Here is a 21,008-nt window from a genome sequence, read left to right on the forward strand (position 1 = left end):
CTCTCCCTCCCTCTCCCCCATCCCATGTTACTGAAGGGGTTAGAACCCCTTCAAGGACTCACCTGAGACCACCGACGATGTCCCTCGGTGGGGGTTCTGGGTCCGCCCACGCTCCTCCCCCGCCAACGACAGCCGGCAGGTGAGACCGACTGCTCATGCGCGGCCACTGGCAGGGGAGACCTAATGCGCATGCACGGCAATGCTGCGCACGCGCATTAGACCTCCCTATAGGAAAGCATTGAAAATGCTTTCAATGCTTTCCTATGGTGATTTTAGCGATGCTCGAGGTCCTCACATAGCGTGTGCTATAGACCCAGAAGTGCCCTCTAGTGGCTGTCTAGAAGACAGCCACTAGAGGAGGAGATAACCCTGCAAGGTCATTATTGCAGTTTATAAAAACTGCAATAATTACAGTTGCAGGGTTAAGGGTAGGGGGAGTTGGCACCCAGACCACTCCAATGTGCAGAAGTGGTCTGGTGCCTGAAGTGTCCCTTTCAGTATCTCCACCCTCTGCATGCAGACACTGAACTTTCCTCATAAATATTCATTGATTCAATTCATCTCTATGAGGAGATGCTGATTGGCCAGGGCTGTGTTTGAATCATGCTGGCTCTGCCCCTGATCTGACTCTTTGTCAGTCTCAGCCAATCCTATGGGGAAGCATTGTGATTGGATCAGACTCTCTCTTCTGATGATGTCAGCAGAATGTTTTTCTGAGTCTAACAGCATGCAGAGTTATCACTATGCATAGGATGAGGCAGAGGCATCAATGATGCCCACCAATTATCAAAGATAAAGAACACAGTAATGAACAGTTAAATCCGAGCTGCAGGGTCTCCTTACTGTAGTTCCAACAGTGTAACAAGCAGATAGACAAAAAATGGCGTTCTGCGCATCAAGTAGGTAGTGCACACCCAGGTGCTACTGCAGTTTATTAGAGGACACAATATAAACAAACATTTCGGGCAACAAGCCCTTCCTCAGGACATTAGCACTGAGGAAGGGCTTGTTGCCCGAAACGTTTGTTTATATTGTGTCCTCTAATAAACTGCAGTAGCACCTAGGTGTGCACTACCTACTTGATGTGCAGAACTGTAGTGCACACCCAGGTGCTACTGCAGTTTATTAGAGGACACAATATAAACAAACATTTCGGGCAACAAGCCCTTCCTCAGTGCTAATGTCCTCATGACTCCATTTTTTTGTTTATCAGCATGCAGAGTTACAGCTTCTGGCTGGAATACAGTAAGATTTTTACTATATTTAGGGAGGCATGAGGGGCCCAGGGGGGCTAGATGGTGGTTTTAACACTATAGGGTCAGTAATACATGTTTGTGTTCCTGACCCTATAGTGATCCTTTAAGTGTAATAGAAACAGCTTTGTAGGAGGAAACTGGGTGGGAAACAGCCAAACTCTACTAACAAGGTAAGGTTGCTGAAGATGGCATGGGTGCTGATGGGGGGGCTGAAGTCCATAAATGTGGCACTGTTTAGCCACATATATCTACAGGTAGTGGATTAGGCAGCTAGATATTAGTGTTTTATTATTTTTATTTGCGCAACAAGCAGCCACTTTCAAAGCAGACACCTGCATTTAACTAGAAAGATAACTAGTATAGTGCTCCACTACTAGGCTACTAAGCATAGGCGTGCGCACGGGGTGTGCCGGGTGTGCCTGGGCACACCCTAATCACACCTCCGTGCTGCACTGCCTCTGGGCAGACTGACATGTCGGGTCCTCGGTCAATGACCGAGGACCCGACACAGGAGGGGGCCCGGCGGCTTGCCCACAATGCCGCCGGGTGCGAGGCCCCTCCTGTCAGTCTGCCCTGACAGAGATCCGGCCTCAGTCTGCAGCTCCGCCGGGAGTGAGGTCTGCAGCTCACTCCCGGCGGAGCTGCAGACTGAAGAGAGAGGGCGCCCACTGGACCACCAGGGCAGGTATTTAGAAACCCCCCTTCTATCCCCTGTCACTCACTGCCCCCCCCCTTCTACTCACTGCCCCCCCACCCCATTCACTCATGCCCTTCTAATCACTGCCCCTCCACCCCCCTCTGTCCCCTGTCACTCACTGCCCCCCCACCCTGCCTCTGCCCCCATACCCCCCTAACCCCTGTCCCTAGCCCTCTAACCCCTGTCACTACCCCTCTACCCCCCTAACCCCTGTCACTACCCCTCTAACCCCTGTCACTACCCCTCTAACCCCCTAACCCCTGTCACTACCCCCTAACCCCTGTCACTACCCCCTAACCCCTGTCACTACCCCCCTAACCCCTGTCACTACCCCCTAACCCCTGTCACTACCCCACTGACCCCTGTCACTACCCCTCTAACCCCTGTCACTACCCCTCTAACCCCTGTCACTACCCCTCTACCCCCCTAACCCCTGTCACTACCCCTCTAACCCCTGTCACTACCCCTCTAACCCCCTAACCCCTGTCACTACCCCCGACCCCTGTCACTACCCCCCTGACCCCTGTCACTACCCCCTGACCCCTGTCACTACCCCTCGACCCCTGTCACTACCCCTCGACCCCTGTCACTACCCCTCTAACCCCTGTCACTACCCCTCTAACCCCTGTCACTACCCCTCTAACCCCCTAACCCCTGTCACTACACCCTAACCCCTGTCACTACCCCCCTAACCCCTGTCACTACCCCCTAACCCCTGTCACTACCCCCCTAACCCCTGTCACTACCCCCTGACCCCTGTCACTACCCCCCTAACCCCTGTCACTACCCCCCTAACCCCTGTCACTACCCCTCTAACCCCCTAACCCCTGTCACTACCCCCTAACCCCTGTCACTACCCCCTAACCCATGTCACTGCCTCTCCACCCCCAACCCCTGTCACTGCCTCTCCACTCCCCCCCCACCCCCTGTCACTGCCCCTCTACCACCCTAACTCCTGTCACTACCCCTCTATCCCCTGTCACTACCCCTCTATCCCCTGTCACTATCCCTCTACCCCTAACACCTGTCACTGCCCCTCTACCTCCCTAACCCATGTCACTGCCTCTCCACCCCCTTAACCCCTGTTACTGCCCTTCCACTCCCCCACCCCCTGTCACTACCCCTCTATCCCCCTAACCCCTGTCACTACTCCTCTATCCCCCTAACCCGTTACTCCCCCTCTACCCCCTTACCCCTGTCACTAACCGTCTACTCCCGCTACCTCCTGTCACTGCCCCTCCACCCCCCTACCTCCTGTCCCTCTACCCCAACCCCTGTCTTTGCCCCTCCACTCTCCTAACCCCTGTCGCCCACACAGTGCACCCCTCACAATCATACACACTGTACCCCACACACACTGAATCCTTCACAATTACACAAACTGTACCCCTTACAATTACATACACTGTACCCCTCACAATCACACACTGCACCCTTCACAATTACACCACACTGTACTCCTCACAATCACACACACTGCACCCCTTACACGCTGCACCGCTCACAATCACACACTGCACCTATGTATATTTGTATATATATATATATATATAGATATATGTGTATGTATGTATGTATGTATGTATGTATGTGTGTGTGTGTGTGTGTGTGTGTGTATGTGTATATAAAAATACATATACACGCGGTGTGTGTGTTTGTGCTTTAGGGTGCACACCCTAATGCAACAGGCTGCGCACGCCTATGCTACTAAGGAAGTGTCCCACAGGTAACTACCATGAGGGTGTACTGGGGAAGAGAACACTTCTGAACATACCTCTACTAGGTAGCATGGCAAGATCACATATAGTAACTGGTTGCGCAGCATGTGCTTGTTTTTGGTTAATCTTTCTATGAGATTCAGGAGAGCATCAACAACATGCTCTTCATGGGTAGAGAGTAGGGACCATTATAGAGAGAGGCACAAACATGCCATGACATTTCGCCACCTTTCTCATCATCAAGTTTTGCGTTGGGCTCGAGCCCCAGATGTTTATGGAACCTAGCAATGCCCGTGCACTATTACCACTTCAGTAATTTGAAGGACTGAAGAGCGGTACAAGAAGGAATGCCTGCAGGCAAAATTGATGCATGGTGGAGGTTCCTTGTGAGTTTGGGGCTACACTTCTTTACATGAAGCTAGGGATTTGGTTAGCATTTATGGTCTCCTGAGTGCTGAGAGGAACAGGCAGATACTTATATACTTCATACAATGCCATCAGGGAGGCATCTAGTCGGCTAAATGTATTCTCAGTATGACAACAAGCCCAAACATATAGTCACATTTATCCCTGTCTGGGATTACATGAAAAGACAGAGAAGAACTGTAGTAAGCTCTAAAAATGTTTGGAACAACATACCATATGAGTCACATAGGATGGTCACACCAAACATTGATTTGATCTAGATTTGTCTTTTGTTAATTTCTAATTTTGAAAGCATTCTTACTTTACAGCATTTTTTTAACACCCGCCTAAATCATGTGCACAGTAGTACACTTGAGATAATAGATTGAGAGGGAGTTTTTAGAATATTGGTTTGTAACATACAGTTTGGGACAAAAAATGGGTCCCTACACTACCTGTGGGTTCCATTATACGGATTAGTCTCACAGCTCCTGTCAACAATAAACTGGCTACTAAAGCAGTCTTCTCTAGTGCAATGGCAATCAACCTGACACCTAATTATTTATTTTTATATTTATATATATAGACATTGAATAAGGGGTCAGTGAGACACTTAAAGAATGGGTCAAAGAGGTAATGTCATGTATTTAAACGAGGTTACATAGTTACATAGCTGAAAAGAGACTTGCGTCCATCAAGTTCAGCCTTTCTCACATATGATTTTGCTGTTGATCCCAACGAAGGCAAAAAAAACCCAGTCTGAAGTGCTTCCAATTTTGCAAACAAAACAAACTAGGAAAAAAATTTTCTTGGCCCCAAAATTGCAGTCAGATATCTCTTTGGATCAAGAAGCTATTTATTACCCCACTAATTAGAACTCAAATCCCTGTATATTATGTTTTTGCAAGTATTTCTCCAATTGCTGTTTAAACATCTGTATGGATAAAACCACCTCTTCAGGCAAAGAAGTCCACATCCTTACTGTTCTTACTGTGAAAAACCCTTTTCTTTTCCTAGACTAAATCTCCTTTCTTCCAGCCTAAATGTGTGACCTCGTGTCCTATGTATAGCCCTGTCTATGAATAGATTTCCGCACAATGGTTTGTACTGGCCCCGAATATATTTGTATAATGTTATCATATCCCCTTTGAGGCACCATTTTTCCAAACTAAAGAGATTTAATTTTTTTCATCTTTCTTCATAACTAAAATGCTCCATTCCTTTTATCAATTTTGTAGTCCGTCTCTGCCCGTCTGTCAAAGTTAAGAACCACGGTTTTATACTTTGCAAGCACAACAACCAAGAAAAATTGGTTAATGTTGGTAAACAACATGTGATATGTCTGGATCGTGTTAAAATACAAACACATATGTATTACTCATATTTTCTACAATACATAAAATGTTTTTTTCATTTCATAACCTTTACCATGTGATAGAACTATATGTAAAAACATCCAACGTCTGTGTGATCATAACAGATCTGGCAATCAAGCAGCATAACTTGTGACATCCAGTAAATTTAAAGAGTCTCGAACAGGTGGTAATCTTCTAACTACCAACAAAGGGTTCAATTAAAATCGTTTTTATTTATTATTTTTGTGGGTCGAAAGAAGTACAATAATCCATAGCATACAGATACAGTGTTATAACAGCTAAGGCTACACGTGTGAAGATGTGAGATATATAATAACATCATGTAAAGATGTTACAGAGATAAAGTAACATAGCAGATGCCTCCACTCTTGAATAGAGGACACCATAAACTAAAATAATATCTAGGAATGAATTATTAATTGTACTCAATTTGCTTAAAAACACATATGTTGGGTAAGTTAGGGGGAAATCTTGCTAGAAAATAGATTTTATCTAACAGTTTACGAAGCCAGCAGCAAATGAAAATAAAATTTTAACAGGTGAGATCTCCCCATGGCTCAGGTTAGGGGCATCTCTGCTCCAGTCGTTCTCCACAGGTTGCTCCGCATCCCGTGATGCCTCTGAGGCTTCATCTTCACTCTATGCTTCCGGCGCCATCTTGGGTGCCTCCCGCCGGACCGGCCTGTCAAATGATAGCCTAATATCATTTTGCGGGTCTCAGGTGCGGGGGTGGGTGGGTGGGTGTCACCGTTTAGGTGAGTTATTCTCCCGTTTTTTGAGTTTCTGTATCGGAGCTCCTCACAAGCACGTCTTGCCTGTTGCTCTTTTGGCCACGCCCCCTCGATATTTGTCAATTTTATCATCTGACGCTGCACTGATATTGCTGCAATTAAGACCAGTGGGTGAGTGGAAAACACAAATCTGAATTGAGCGAATATAAGTGCAGAACTTCGTCAATATGCGTCTTTCTCGCTTGGGCACTGGCTCAGCCCCCTCGATTAAAATTTTGGCGATAAATAGCTGCTTTAAGATGTCAGTTAACAATAGACGGCAGCATGAAGTCGCTACAAATTACCCCCAGGTTAACAAGTTTGTTACTACATTCTTGTAGCCAATCGCAAATAATGACTATGGTTATGTCTTTTCAAAGAAATATTAGAAGTCGGTGTATGTCATTAATAACTATTGCAAGAACTGCATTCTAAATCATCCACTAGCATATTTTCAAAGTAAAAAGTATTGCATTACATAGCATTAACAGTACAGTGCTCATTCTTCATTATAACAGGATTGTCAACAGTTAGTCTAGCCATACTTGTGGATATTATAAATTGATTTCTAGTTCTTGCTAAATACCTTCATATATAAGAAAATATGTTATAAGAAAATTCTGTGGCTCAGGATCTGACTATAATCCAAGTCCTGCTTATAGATAAAGCTAAATTAATTAACCCTTTAGTGACTAGACCAGTTTTACAAAATTTTACCTTTTGGGATCAGGGCTGTTTTTACATTTCTGCGGTGTTTGTGTTTAGCTGTAATTTTCCTCTTACTCATTTACTGTACCCACACATATTATATACTGTTTTTCTCGCCATTAAATAACCTTTCTAAAGATACCATTATTTTAATCATGTCATATAATTTACTATAAAAATAATTATAAAGGGGGCGGGGCCTAACTGCCATTCTGAGCGGTCACACATGAAGTGTGCTCTCGGCTATATTATAAGAAAAAGCGGAGAAACTGACTCGGTACCCGAGCAAACCCGACAACTCCTGCCGGGGACACCCTATATAACAATGTTTGGCATTTAGTGAATATTCCCCTGTATAACAATGTTTGGCATTTAATGAATATTCCCCTGTATAACAATGACACCTAATGTCCCCCCCCCCGGCCCCCACCCCTGAGCGGTGGGTGGGGGGCCCTAAAAAAACAATAAGGGGGGGACCTACTGTCCTCCCCCCCAGCCCCCACCCCTGCGCGGTGGGTGGGGGCCATAAATCATAATGGGGGGACCGACTGTCCTCCAACACGCCGCCACCCCTGCGCGGTGGGTGGGGGCCATAAAAATAATGAAGGGGGGGACCTACTGTCCCCCCCCCAGCCCCCACCCCTGAGCGATGGGTGGGGCCCCCCAAAAAAACAATAAGGGGGGGACCTACTGTCCCCCCCCTGAGCGGTGGGTGGGGCCATAAAAATAATGAGGGGGGGACACCTACTGTCCTCCTCCCCGGCCCCCACCCCTGCGCGGTGGGTGGGGGCCATAAATCACAATGGGGGACCTACTGTCCCCCCTTGCCCACACCCCTGAGCGGTGGGTGGGGGCCCTAAAAAAAACAATAAGGGGGGACCTACTGTCCCCCCCGGCCCCCACCCCTGAGCGGTGGGTGGGGGCCCTAAAAAAAACAATAAGAGGGGGGACGTCAATCCAATCACAGTGCTCTGTGTCATTTTACACAGCGTGGGAAAGTTCTTTGGAATTTTCCCACGCTGTGTAAAATGACAAAGAGCACTCTGATTGGCTTTAACCAGCCAATCAGAGTGTTCTTAGCCTAATTGCAGGGTGTGGCAAGGCTTTATAAGCCTCCCCCCGCCCTGCAGAGCTCAGTCTGCGCGGAGCCCTCCATGGGTGAAGATGGATAATTTTTTTTAGCGCTCTTTTTTTTTTTATTGCGTCGGTTATTATGTTTTTTATTTGGCCTTTATTGGGGCTGAAAAAATAAGATTTTAGAAGAAAGAAAACATCGAATGGTAAGTTGTTTTTTTCTAATTTGTTTTACAGGTTCTTAGTTAAAGGTCCCCCCCTCATTATTTTTAGGGCCCCCACCCCCCTTATTGTTTTTTTTAGGGCCCCAACCTGCCACCCAGAGGTGGGGGCGAGGACAGTAGGTCCCCCCCTCATTATCTTTATGGCCCCCACCCGCCGCCCAGGGGTGGGGGCGGAGAGGGGGAGGACAGTAGGTCCCCCCTCATTATCTTTATGGCCCCCACCTGCCGCCCAGGGGTGGGGGCCGGGGGGGAGGACAGTAGGTCCCCCCACCTCATTATCATTATGGCCCCCACCCGCCGCACAGGGGTGGGGGCCTGGGGGGGGGGGGACAGTAGGTCCATACACACAGCTACCCCTACTGGCCAGTAATGGTATTGCAGAGTAATCTCTGTTTATACTGAGAAAAATACATTTGTATTGCCGGTATTACTGCGATATCAGCACCGGCCAGGCAGCCTCAAATAAATAAATACCGGCCAGGTGAACAACCCTAAAAGTAGTGTGTAATTTTTTTTAATTCAGTGGGCCTATTCCATGGGCCTGGGCCTGGGCCTGGGCCTGGAGCTGCAGCTCCATCAGCCCCTATGTCAATCCTGCCCTGGGTAATGGTGTTTTATTGTTTTTGGTTTTCTCTATAAATGGTAATGGGGGACAATGAAAAGTGAAAAAAACATAAACGTAGAATGGAATGGTCCTGTACAGCACAGCTTTGAGATGCCCCTATACATATAAAGCCAAAAATGCTCAATAACAGGACAATTTAGATGACAGACGGTTGCCCTGACAAACATTTGAGAAGCTCTATATGATTCTATATGTGTGTTTGTTCTCCATGGTAACTACACTTTGAAACTTTTCTGTAAGTCTAATCATTCTACAAGACCAGCACTACAAATATTTTCCCATACCAGGTACGGGGATTGACTGTATATATATATATATATATATATATATATATATATATATATATATATATATATATATTGTTTTACCACAGCTGCTGGTTTCACTTTCCATCCAAAATGTGGTAAAATGAATGTATTGACCTATTCTTGCACTGTGATAAAATGTTAGAAACAATATTATATTTCTTAATGTAGGGGCCATTTTCAGAATACTGCAGCTTTACTATGTATAATCAGCTATAAATCTAGTACAGAATGATGAAGGTGTATTCCAGCAGACACACTAATCTTACCTTTCTCTTATTGTTTCCTATTGTCTTCTTCTTTCAGAATCTGTTTTTTTTTATTTCTGATCTAGTTTTCTTTTTAAAACATAAAGCCAAACTGGGGACTACATTGACTTTTTCATTTTTCCAACACTTGACAAATATGACAAAAGGGATGCGTTTAAGGCACACTCCACTTCCTTTGTCAAGGTAACAAAGGGCAAAGCTTGCCTTAATCCCCACCCTTTGTCAAGATTGCCAGCGTAGGAAAAATACATAGCACAAACTAGTCCCTACTTTATCTCATGTTTTAAAGAAAAAATAGATCAGAAATTAAAGGAACACTAGAAACATAGAAACATAGAAACATAGAATGTGACGGCAGATAAGAACCATTCGGCCCATCTAGTCTGCCCAGTTTTCTAAATACTTTCATTAGTCCCTGGCATTATCTTATAGTTAGGATAGCCTTATGCCTATCCCACGCATGCTTAAACTCCTTTACTGTGTTAACCTCTACCACTTCAGCTGGAAGGCTATTCCATGCATCCACTACCCTCTCAGTAAAGTAATACTTCCTGATATTATTTTTAAACCTTTGTCCCTCTAATTTAAGACTATGTCCTCTGGTTGTGGTAGTTTTTCTTCTTTTAAATATAGTCTCCTCCTTTACTGTGTTGATTCCCTTTATGTATTTAAATGTTTCTATCATATCCCCCCTGTCTCGTCTTTCCTCCAAGCTATACATGTTAAGATCCTTTAACCTTTCCTGGTAAGTTTTATCCTGCAATCCATGAACCAGTTTAGTAGCCCTTCTTTGAACTCTCTCTAAGGTATCAATATCCTTCTGAAGATATGGTCTCCAGTACTGTGTACAGTACTCCAAGTGAGGTCTCACCAGTGTTCTGTACAATGGCATGAGCACTTCCCTCTTTCTACTGCTAATACCTCTCCCTATACAACCAAGCATTCTGCTAGCATTTCCTGCTGCTCTATTACATTGTCTGCCTACCTTTAAGTCCTCAGAAATAATCACCCCTAAATCCCTTTCCTCAGATGTTGAGGTTAGGACTCTATAAAATATTCTGTACTCTGCCCTTGGGATTTTACGTCCAAGATGCATTATCTTGCACTTATCCACATTAAATGTCAGTTGCCACAACTCTGACCATTTTTCTAGTTTACCTAAATCATTAGCCATTTGGCTTATCCCTCCTGGAACATCAACCCTGTTACATATCTTAGTATCATCCGCAAAAAAGAGTTTTTAGCTTCCAGGAACCGAATGCTCATGTGCGGCAACGCTGGACAACGCGAGGACGTCCAGGGTCATTTCACAGAGTTAAACGCAGTAAAACTGCAGGAAGCGCCACTAGCGGCTGTCTGGGAGACAGCTGTGAAGAAATCCCTCTTTTTATACAATATTTCTTCCCTATTCATTCGGTAGATTTAACTACTGAACAAAGACCACCCCCCGGCTCATTAAACTTCAAAGACTACTTCAATTGAACCCTCTATCTGTGCGGCCAGGGTTCGTACTACCGAACGCCACGTGGCTGAGAAAACTGCGGCCATCTTTTTTCAGGCGAACAAAGGCAGCGGGACTTGGTCGTCGAGTGTCTGGAACTAAAATCGGATACTCAACTTCCCGAACACCGGTCTCAAACAAACAAACGCTGGATCTATATTTACTGAATAGCTAGAAGAGCGCTATTCGGTACTTTTGTGCATACGAATGAGGGGAACAATCGCTGCTAAGAGCAAGGCGAATCCATTAGTGGAATTGTTCGGTTTTAACCCCTTTACTGAATAGACCGGCAAAACCACCCAAACTCCTGGAAATGTTTTGGGCAGCCAGCTCACGAGTAGGCCGGTCACAAAGGACTTCCACACTTTTTGAGAACCCCTGAACCGATCTGGGTGAAGTTTGAATATGTTGGTCACCCAGATCGGGGCTATCAGGGGACATATTATTTGTCGGGATACCCCATGTATAAAGGGGTGTTCTGAATGTTGGGGAAAATTGTGATTTTTCATGTCTGAAGTTATTACTTTATCAGACTTGATTATCTCCAGGACCGGTGAGGGAATTGTATCTTTGTGCTGGGTGTGTTTTACTGTTTCCCTGTAACTGATTGGTTATTCTGTGTCCCTCCCTGTGGGATGTCCCCTTGCATAGGGACTTGCATTAAAGCCTGTGTGTGGTCATTAAAGCCAGTTCAGTTCTTGACTTCGGCTGATGTTTGGGGATTCGTATGCTTTATTAAGGGAATTATCTTATAAAGCTATTGGTATTCGTATGGACTTCGTCTATTTCAACTACCGAACGGAGAGCTATATTCACTGATGCTCTGGTGGTTCGGGAGGAAACTACCGAATGAGGTTTAAACATACTTGGTTTCCTTACAACAGCTACTGGAGGCAGACTTAAACCTGCAATGTAAACATTGCCGTTTTTTCTAAAACGACAATGTTTTCACTTGCAAGGTTAAGGGGACAGGGACACTGCACCCAAACCTCTTCAATGAGATGGAGTGGTTTTGGTGCATGTAGTGTCCCTTTAAGAAAAGTAGAACAGAATCTGAAAGAGGATGAGAAGAGGAAACAATAGGATGTATTCATGTGTGGTAATTTAGTGATTAAGAAATGGCCAATAGGTGTTAGCTATTGCCTGGTTGAAATAGACTTCAGAGGTGATAGATCACATCCCAGGAAAACCTACAAGGGTTCATACTATAAAACACCATAAAAAAAAGTGTTGACATATTTACTTTGGATGCGCCATCGCTGCTGTTACCGTCTGTAATCAATCAGGGAGTACAAAATGCTATTGCCATTTAAAATAATCAGTATATGGGAATGCCCTACTTGAATTGTTGTGCAGCTGTATCCATGAGTCACCAAAATGCCAAATGTTATTCGGTTCAACCAGTGCAGCATGATAGACTGTGTGGATAATGTTACTTTAAAAAGCTAAACAAACACACTCAACTTTTATAGTTGTGCAATAACTCGTTATTTAGCAATGGATTCAACATCTGTTCACATTAGATAAATATGTCAAAATGTAAAATAAACCAGAAAGTATTTATTTTGTTCTTTGTATATTTGAATTCACCTGATTTAATCTAATGAAAATCTGGGCGTGAAGTGTAAGCATCCTGTCTGCAATATACAAACAAAGAGCTTCACAAAAATGGTCCAAAATGGACCCAGAATCCATCAGTAAAATCCTGCCAAAGGGCAAAATGCATACATTATATCAGAGGAGAACAAAATGGCTGTGTACAGATACTGGAATCAGGCACAGGGATCAAAAGCTAAATATGAACAAAGTGGTAAGGGGAATGGGTAGAGCAGTATAACCATTTAGATACAGGGGACATAAGGAAAGAGAAAAACATGACTGGATCCCTTTACATTGGCAATTCAAGCAACACGATAACTAGAGTTACAGTCATTGGCATCATTTCTTGTTTGAGAACGGTTTGACAAAAAAATAGTGTTCTCCACAACTTTATAATATATACCTCCCTCCCCTTTATCAATCCCAATTCATCATGGACCAGTCTCCATCATAGGCTAACTGTGGGAGGATTATAGTGTATGTAGGTCCTTGAGGTTGTTGGATCTGCCATTGCATTCACAAACAAGACATGTCCATTTTCATCTAGTTATGTTAAAGAGGTTCTGTCTTTAAAAGTGCACCCCCTGTCCCAACCATAACAAAATTAGTGTTTCAAAAAGCTAAAAGCTTTATGAAATACTCATACTGACAGTGTTGGAATGTCATGGTAGAAGATCGCGGCACCCGTGAGGGACAGGTTTGGGTAAGTAAATCACACTTTTCCCTGCCTCCCACCTATCCCCCCAGACATCGGACCTCCAGCAGCAATGTCACCGTCGGGGGTCTTTGTAAATTATGCAAAGTCCCCAGACGTTGACAGTACAGCTTTGATTGAATATTGACTTCTACATACATCAGATACAGTACACAATATCACATGATAGATGTACAGTAATGTCACCTCAATATTAGTGAAATCCTCTGTTGACATGGTGGTGTCTGGTTGCCCATAGGGATACTGAAGAACAGAGCACACTGGCCAAGTTCATGGTATTTATATCTCCACCATCCTATTTAAGCTCAAAAAAGGCACATTATAAGTTCTGAAAACAGGCGGCCCCTACTGGTCAGGCACCTGTAGGTGTAGATTATACATTTTACTAACAGAAATTGCTAATCATATAACTTTATTAAACAGTGTAAGAAGAATCCAACTAACACCGTGCAACGATTGCCACACACCAAGCACTGCTCTTCACAGTGTTTCTATGAGAAGCATTGGATTGGACTGAAGTCATCAACATTGATTATCTCAGAAAAAGAAGACAGACTGCTGTGAGGAGATTGTGCAAGTGCTAGATTACAGGTTAGTTTAACCCCTTAAGGACCAAACTTCTGGAATAAAATGGAATAATGACGTGTAACACACGTCATGTGTCCTTAAGGGGTTAATCTTTTATTTAAAGGCTCCAGACACATAAAGGACATCAGCTTGTTAAAGTGCTTTATGTGTCTGTGTGTCTGGAGTCTGTCACATTTTTTTGACAGTTTCTAAAAGTGTCAATCTTGATAGAAATCAGCACTTTTATAAGTGGGGCAGAAACACGTCCTTGGATGTCACTCAGACAACCAAGGAGATTTTCTTCTGTTTAAGTTAGCTCCACAGCCAATGGAAGCTGCAGGCGTGCTGGGCTAGAGTCCGCCTGCCGTTCGCCCTTCTCACTAAGCTCTACTACAACTGATTGAGAAGCACTGGAAAGTCTCGACTGCGTGCTCATGCGCTCGGAGCTTCTGCTCTGGGGCTTCTAAAAAATAAATTTTTGCCTGAGATAAAGGGGACAACTTGCAAAGCTTGAAGATAGCTGGTCTGTAGCCTTTGCAAGATGCTTTTTTTTATATGGCGCCAAAGAAAACATGCAGAAAATATATATATGCATGTTTTCTTTCGGGTAGATCTACTACATAGTTCAATATAAAAAAATGTCAATGGAGAGTTCCTTTAAAAGAAAGGTGGCAAGTAATGTGAAAGTTGTTCCTTTGAATTCATGTCTGTACTTTCCCCTATACAAAAACAATCTGGCCAAAATATGACATTGTGTAAACTGACACACTCATCCTGTTCTGCATCTACTTCCTCAGCTTTTACATGATATATGGGAACAGCTGTCTTTTATGTATTTTGTCAAACATTTGAAGTTTTATCCGCTATACCAAAAATTGCAGCTAAACTGGCAAAATTCAGAATAAAACACTTTTTGTGGGAAAAAATGTCCATGCAGCTATAGGCAAAGCTTGGCTATTTTTGTCTCAAATTTCAAATTCAGATTTTAATTTGATACAACTGGGAGTTTAGTTGCTTTACGAGTGTTCTAGAGCAGTGTTCCCCAGTCCAGTCCTCGTGGACCACCAACAGGATTTATGTATTTCCCTGTTTTATTCAAATGGAGATACTGACAAAACCTCTACTGTTGGTGGTCCATGAGGACTTGGTTGGGGAACACTGTCCTAGAACACTGTGCTAGCTTACAGATCTATTGTGGAAATCATACGCAAACTCATATAGTAGTAGACTGTACAAGGAATTATTGTAAAATTAAATCTCTACACATCCACAAAAATGACAATATGTAATTGTGCAGAAATGCTGCACAATTTTTTTTTTTTATTAAGAGATCAATAAGCTTTTGTAGTGTTGAAAAGCCAAAGATTCCAGGAGAAAGTTGTGTCCAAAAGGCCAAACATCTTGCGAAAGCCCTTGTATAATGGCGAAACGTGTTGAAGGGTGGTTACATGGACATTACATAACTGGATGACCAGGGAATCTTATCAGTGTCAATGTGGGTGGACAAAGGGGCACTACCCGGCTGCAAACTGAGTGGAGTGACGTGGCTTTCAAATTCTGAAATTGTATTAGTGCATGTATATACCCTGTTTCCCCAAAAATAATACATCCCACGAAAATAAGTCCAAACTTATTTTCGGGGGAAGCTCGTAATATAAGCCCTACCCCAAAAATAAGTCCTAGTCGCTAGTCGAGCATTTGCGTGATTCCATACACGAGTAAGCTCATCTATGTTCAAAGTTTTCCCAAACAAAGATTTGCAGGATTTCATTCGTGAGTAAACTAATCTATGTTCGGGGAAGTTTCCCAAAACAAAGATTTGTAGAATTCCATGCCCTAGTGAACTGGTCTATGTTCGCAGGAATTCCCAGGAACGTAGACCTGCTTTCTAGCACATGTTTGCTACCGTTTTTCTCCGAAATGAGACATCCCCTGAAAATTAGCCCTAGTGTGTTTTTCAGGGGAAAAATTATTATAAGAGACAGTCTTATTTTTGGGGAAAGACGGTTGTAATGCTTATTTAATGACAGTTCTCAGAGCATGGTCACAGCTTGATAGTAAGGATTTAAATTCTCTGGTTTTATTGATTTTTAATGAAAAAGAATACTATCTTATGAATATTTTCTCTTTTTCAAGGTGTGCATCTGCCAATAAAAAGCACAAGATGTTTAAAGATTAATGTGAGAGCTTCCTGCTAATTAATAGGACTACAATTGGCATTTATAAAAATGAGAAGTATTCTTCGGAGGCGCTGGTTTACTCATACTTATATTGGGACTGTGTAGGAGTATTGTTAAATTTCCACTTGCAACAAATATAGTGACATATACCACTGTTATCTCTTTAGAAGTACATACCTAGCTCTGAATATGAATCTCTGAACATGTTAAAGGAACACCATGTAAGGAACACTGTGTATTCCAAATGCTGAAGTTTTTAGCTACCTATTTATGTCCTGTTTCCACCCGCCAGGTCAGGGTTTGAAAGCTGCGTTTTTCTTACCATTTAGCTGTCACTGCCCTGGTGATTGCCAATATTAAACTCTGCACACAATGACATATTTGATATTGCTGTTATTAGCCAGTGTAGAAGAAAACCTCCAAGCTGACTGTCAATTCTGTGCATGTTAATTGCACACAGCCGGGTCATTTAGTGTCCAAAAGGCCATGAATCACTGATGAATCGGTATCCGGCCACTTTGCAGAATCCAGATGCACATCACCCACTATGCTAGGTGCCCAGGAAACCATTAGTGTTTTTGTTGTTGTTGTTGTTTATCCACTTTAGTTAACAGACAGTGATATTCAAGCAAATCCAACAATATGTGCTATATAGTATTATTTTAGTTAATTAAAAAAGTTTAAGTTGTTCTCCAAATATATGTGATTAACCTATTAAACCAGAGACGGTTCACCTTGCAATAATTTCATTATCTTTGAATTTTGAACACGCTCCTGTATCTATTGAGAAAGACCAGAATGTAACCAGGGTAACATTTCAGTTTTCCAACTGAGGAAGTGGTAAACAAAGGAAGTAGAAAAACTGGGTATCTAGAAGCTCAGCAGAGGGGGAAGCGATTTCCTTATGCTATAAATCAGGGGTTCCCAACCCGTGGTACGCGTGTCCCAGGGGGTACGCGAAATAATTTCGGTAATGGTGACCGCACGGGTTGGGAACTAGATCCCTGTACATGTATAGAGAAAGAGCAAAATAAGTTTTTCTATTTCTTACTGTCAGTATATGCTTGATTTAATCCCTTAAGGACACATGACGGAAATATTCCATCACGATTCCCTTTTATTCCAGAAGTTGTGTCCTTAAGGGGATAATCATCAGTGCTCCTTAGTGTTTCTTGACATTAACCCAAACTAAGTACATGCTATTATCTAGGTCAGGGGTTCCCAACCCGTGGTACGTGTACCCAAAGGAGTACAATTCAGTGCCCCAGGGGGTATGCAAAATAATTTCGGTGATGGCGACTGCACTGGTTGGGAACCGGCTCGGTGGGCCGTCAGGAGAGATCACAGGATCTCCTCTGCCGGCCCTGCTGTGTGTGCCTTCATGGGCCGGTGGGGAGATCCTCACCGACCTAAAGGCTCAGACAGGCGGCCTGTGGGAGAGGGAGGGAAGGAGGAGCCGGGAAGCGGAATGGTCCTCCCACGAATGTTGCAATTCAGAGCGTTGCCGTGGGTTACCAAGGCAACGCGCCGAGATTCGCGGGAGGACTGGACTCTGCCTGCTGCCAGAGGAGCTGCAGGCAGGATTTAGCTGCTCACCTCCACCAGACCACCAGGGCAATGTCCCCTCTCCCTGGGGAAAAGGTAAAAAGAGGGGACCTACTGTTTATTTATGCTTTTTCTTTTTTCTTTAAATGGTAATAATAAAAAAATATTTTATTAATCACTCCTATTCCCCCCCATATATAGACACACACACTGTACCCCTCACAAACACAGAGCACACCCCTCACACACACACAGCGCCCCTCACACACAGAGTACCCCATCACAAACACCCCTAACACACACACAGAGCACCTCTCACAAATACAACAACCCTCACACAGAGCACCACTCACACACAGCATCTCTCTCTCTCTCACACACACACACAGCACCTTCCACACACACAAAGCACCTCTCACACACAGCATCCCTAAACACACAGATCACCCCTCACACACAGCACAGTGTGTGTGTGTGTGTGTGCGCATCTGTCTGTTAATGTGTGTATCTGTATGACAGGGTGTATAATCTTAAGTGTGTCATTGTATGTATTTATGTGTCTGTGTATCTGCATGTGTGTCAGTGTGTATCTGTGTGTCAGGGTGTGTATCTCTGCATGTGTGTCTGTGTGTCAATGTGTGTATCTATGTCTCAGGTTATGTATTTGTGTGTCAGGATAAGTATCGTGTGTGAGGATGGGTGTCATTGTCTGTATCTGTGTATCTTTGTGTGTGTCAGGATATGTATACATGTGTCTGTGTACCTTCATGTTTGTCAGTATAGGTATCTGTGTCAATGTGTGTGTCTCTGTGTATATGCATGTGCATGTGCATGTGTGTCTGTGTATCTGCATATGTGTGTATCTGCATCTGTGTGTCAGATACATACCCTGACACACATGCATATACACACACACACATGCATATACACAGATACATATATTGACAAGCATGCAGATACAGACACATTTATAAATACACTGACACACATACAGATACACACAAAGATACACACCTTGACACAAATTCAGATACAAAGACACATATATACATACACTGACACACAGATACAGATACTGACACACATATACATACTATATCTGTATCTGTATGTGTGCCAGTGTCTATATGTCTGTGTGTCAGTGTGGGTATCTGTGTCAGAGTATGTATCTGTGTTTCACTGTATTTGCATATGTGTCAGGGTATGTATCTTTGTACCTGTATGTGTGTCTGTGTATCTGCATGTGTGTCAGTGTTTTATTATGTCTGTATGTGTCAGTGTTTGTATCTGTGTATGTTTTTGTGTGTCTGTATGTATGTCAGTGTTTTTATCTGTATGTTTGTGTATCATTGTGTCTGTACATCTGTACCTGTGTGTATGTCAGTGTGTGTAAAAGGGGATATGGGACAGAGGAAAAAAATTTAAAAGTTTGAAATAAATGCAACTATATTAATTACAAACATTTTGTTAATGGGAGGGGTACAATTTATGGAAATTGGCCGACAAGGGGTACTCAAGTAAAAAAAAAAAAAATGTTGGCAACCACTGCTATAAATGAACATTTTCAGCTTCAGGCGTGTGAATATTTAACTGTGCAATTTTAAACGTTTGTACAGGAGCAATCAATCCAGGTCACAGCTACCTCACATGGCCCAGTCACAGCACACATGTTGGAAAGAAACCCAGATGTTAGAAATAAAAAGGGAACTTCTAAATGTTTACTAAGCTACATGATTTAATCTCTATACACTTCAATCACTTGAGTTTATTTTCAGTGCCTACACTCTGCTTTTTCCTTCAGTTTTTAAGCCTATGCCTTCATATGATGACTGATCTGTGTCTGTGACATTATTCATGATATCAAAAACACATTAAAAAAAAAAAAAAAAAATGATAAAGTGAAATGTACTAATGAGATTAAGGTGTTGTCTGGGATTACCCCCAAATCACCATGTCCCCTCTCTGTAACTGTGCGAAACCACAGTAGCATGTTTCCATGACTATGATACAAATCACAGGACCATATGCTATGGAAGGCAATCGTGTTTGATATGTATTCTAAAAAGAGCAGAAAAAGGTTAAGATTTTCATGTAAACTTTAGATTGACCTGGGAGTCCCTTCTTTGTACTAAAATGTTTAAGGACGCAAAACACTGTGATGTTATCTTGTGGTTTAAAAAACCCTGACATTTAGATTCAGCACCCTTCAAACTCCTCATTAGCACTCACCAACATACTACGGTGTTATCCAGATTTACAGGGCAAGTGAGTTGATGAAAAAAAATAGTCAATGGCATTAGGCATACTGTTACAATGTGAACACAGGTTTTAAGTAAATAGCTTCATAGGATTTTGTACAATCACTCATACACATTTCTACAAAGTTTATGCAACAAATATCAATATATATTCGGTTCCATAATGGGATTTTCTTACCCAGGCATATAACGCTCCATCCATTAATTGTTCAATGGGCTGCTTCTTACTGCTCTCCATGGCCCACCAAGACAGCCAATGCTAGTGATGGCCACACCTGTATTGCTTCTCTTGCTGTATCTCTCTGTAGGTCTCCTTCTCAAAAACTCTTTCACTCCGTCATGTAAGTCTCCCAATCGCCCCTACTTTTCACTAATTGCTCTATGCGTCTTGTCTACACTTCACTCCCTTTCTTGTGGTTTCTTCACATACATCAGTTCCTCTCTCTATATCGTAACCACCCCCTCCAGTAGTCACATTGCAAAAATCAACTTCCTGCTTTAAATGTATAGTTTGCAACCACCTTTCATATCCAAGGCACGCATCGGAGACAAAACATCAGAGGGTGAGCTTAGCAGGTAGGTTGTACGACACTCTGCATTACATTTTAAGATTTAGACTAGTTTCAGTTGTGACTAACTTCCGGCTCCCGATGATTTGTCCACAGATTATCAGCAATTTCCATTGGTGAGCTCACTCACGGAGGGTTGTGTCTTCTTAACCCAACTCACAATAGTACACCTTCCCCTGCCAGCATGCACAGAGACTGCAAGTATTTTCTTACTGACTGTAAGATCCCAACTAATGAATGGTCATCTCTGCATTTTATTATTCACCTGCTGAATGACAGCTGCATTAAAATTGTGCCATTTCAAGTGTCTAAAACAGGGATCCCTTGATGTTTTCAAACTCCTATGATGCTTTGCCATACTAAATACATTCTAAAAGCATGCAAATCATCATGGGAGTTGTAGTTCTACAACATCTGGGGACCAGATGGGCACCCCTGTCCTAAATAATATCCTTGCACCTGTATCTGAATGCTGACAATCACTTAGTAGACTATAGACAAACTGAGCAAGATTCATATGTTAAAGCATGTATACCATACTGTAAGGTCTCAGTCTGCTCTAATTATACCAGTGCAATGATTGTTACATTATGCAATATCTCAGTTTGTAGAGCTGTCTATTTTACAGTGCTGCATGACTTGCTTGA

At 43.1% G+C, this 21,008-nt stretch overlaps 1 protein-coding gene across 1 annotated transcript in view; it reads right to left on the bottom strand.

The window, feature by feature from the left end:
* CCDC88B (coiled-coil domain containing 88B) overlaps positions 1-20,355 on the bottom strand; it is a 105,862-nt gene extending 85,507 nt beyond the window's left edge. Inside the window, exon 1 of the mRNA XM_063438644.1 lies at positions 19,971-20,355. Coding sequence (XP_063294714.1) covers positions 19,971-20,030 — 60 coding nt within the window. The 5' untranslated portion in view covers positions 20,031-20,355. The remainder of the gene's footprint in view (positions 1-19,970) is intronic.
* Between the last annotated feature and the right edge of the window lie 653 nt (positions 20,356-21,008).

The sequence above is a fragment of the Pelobates fuscus genome, chromosome 12, assembly GCF_036172605.1.
Source record: "Pelobates fuscus isolate aPelFus1 chromosome 12, aPelFus1.pri, whole genome shotgun sequence".
NCBI classification, from domain to species: Eukaryota; Metazoa; Chordata; class Amphibia; order Anura; family Pelobatidae; genus Pelobates; species Pelobates fuscus.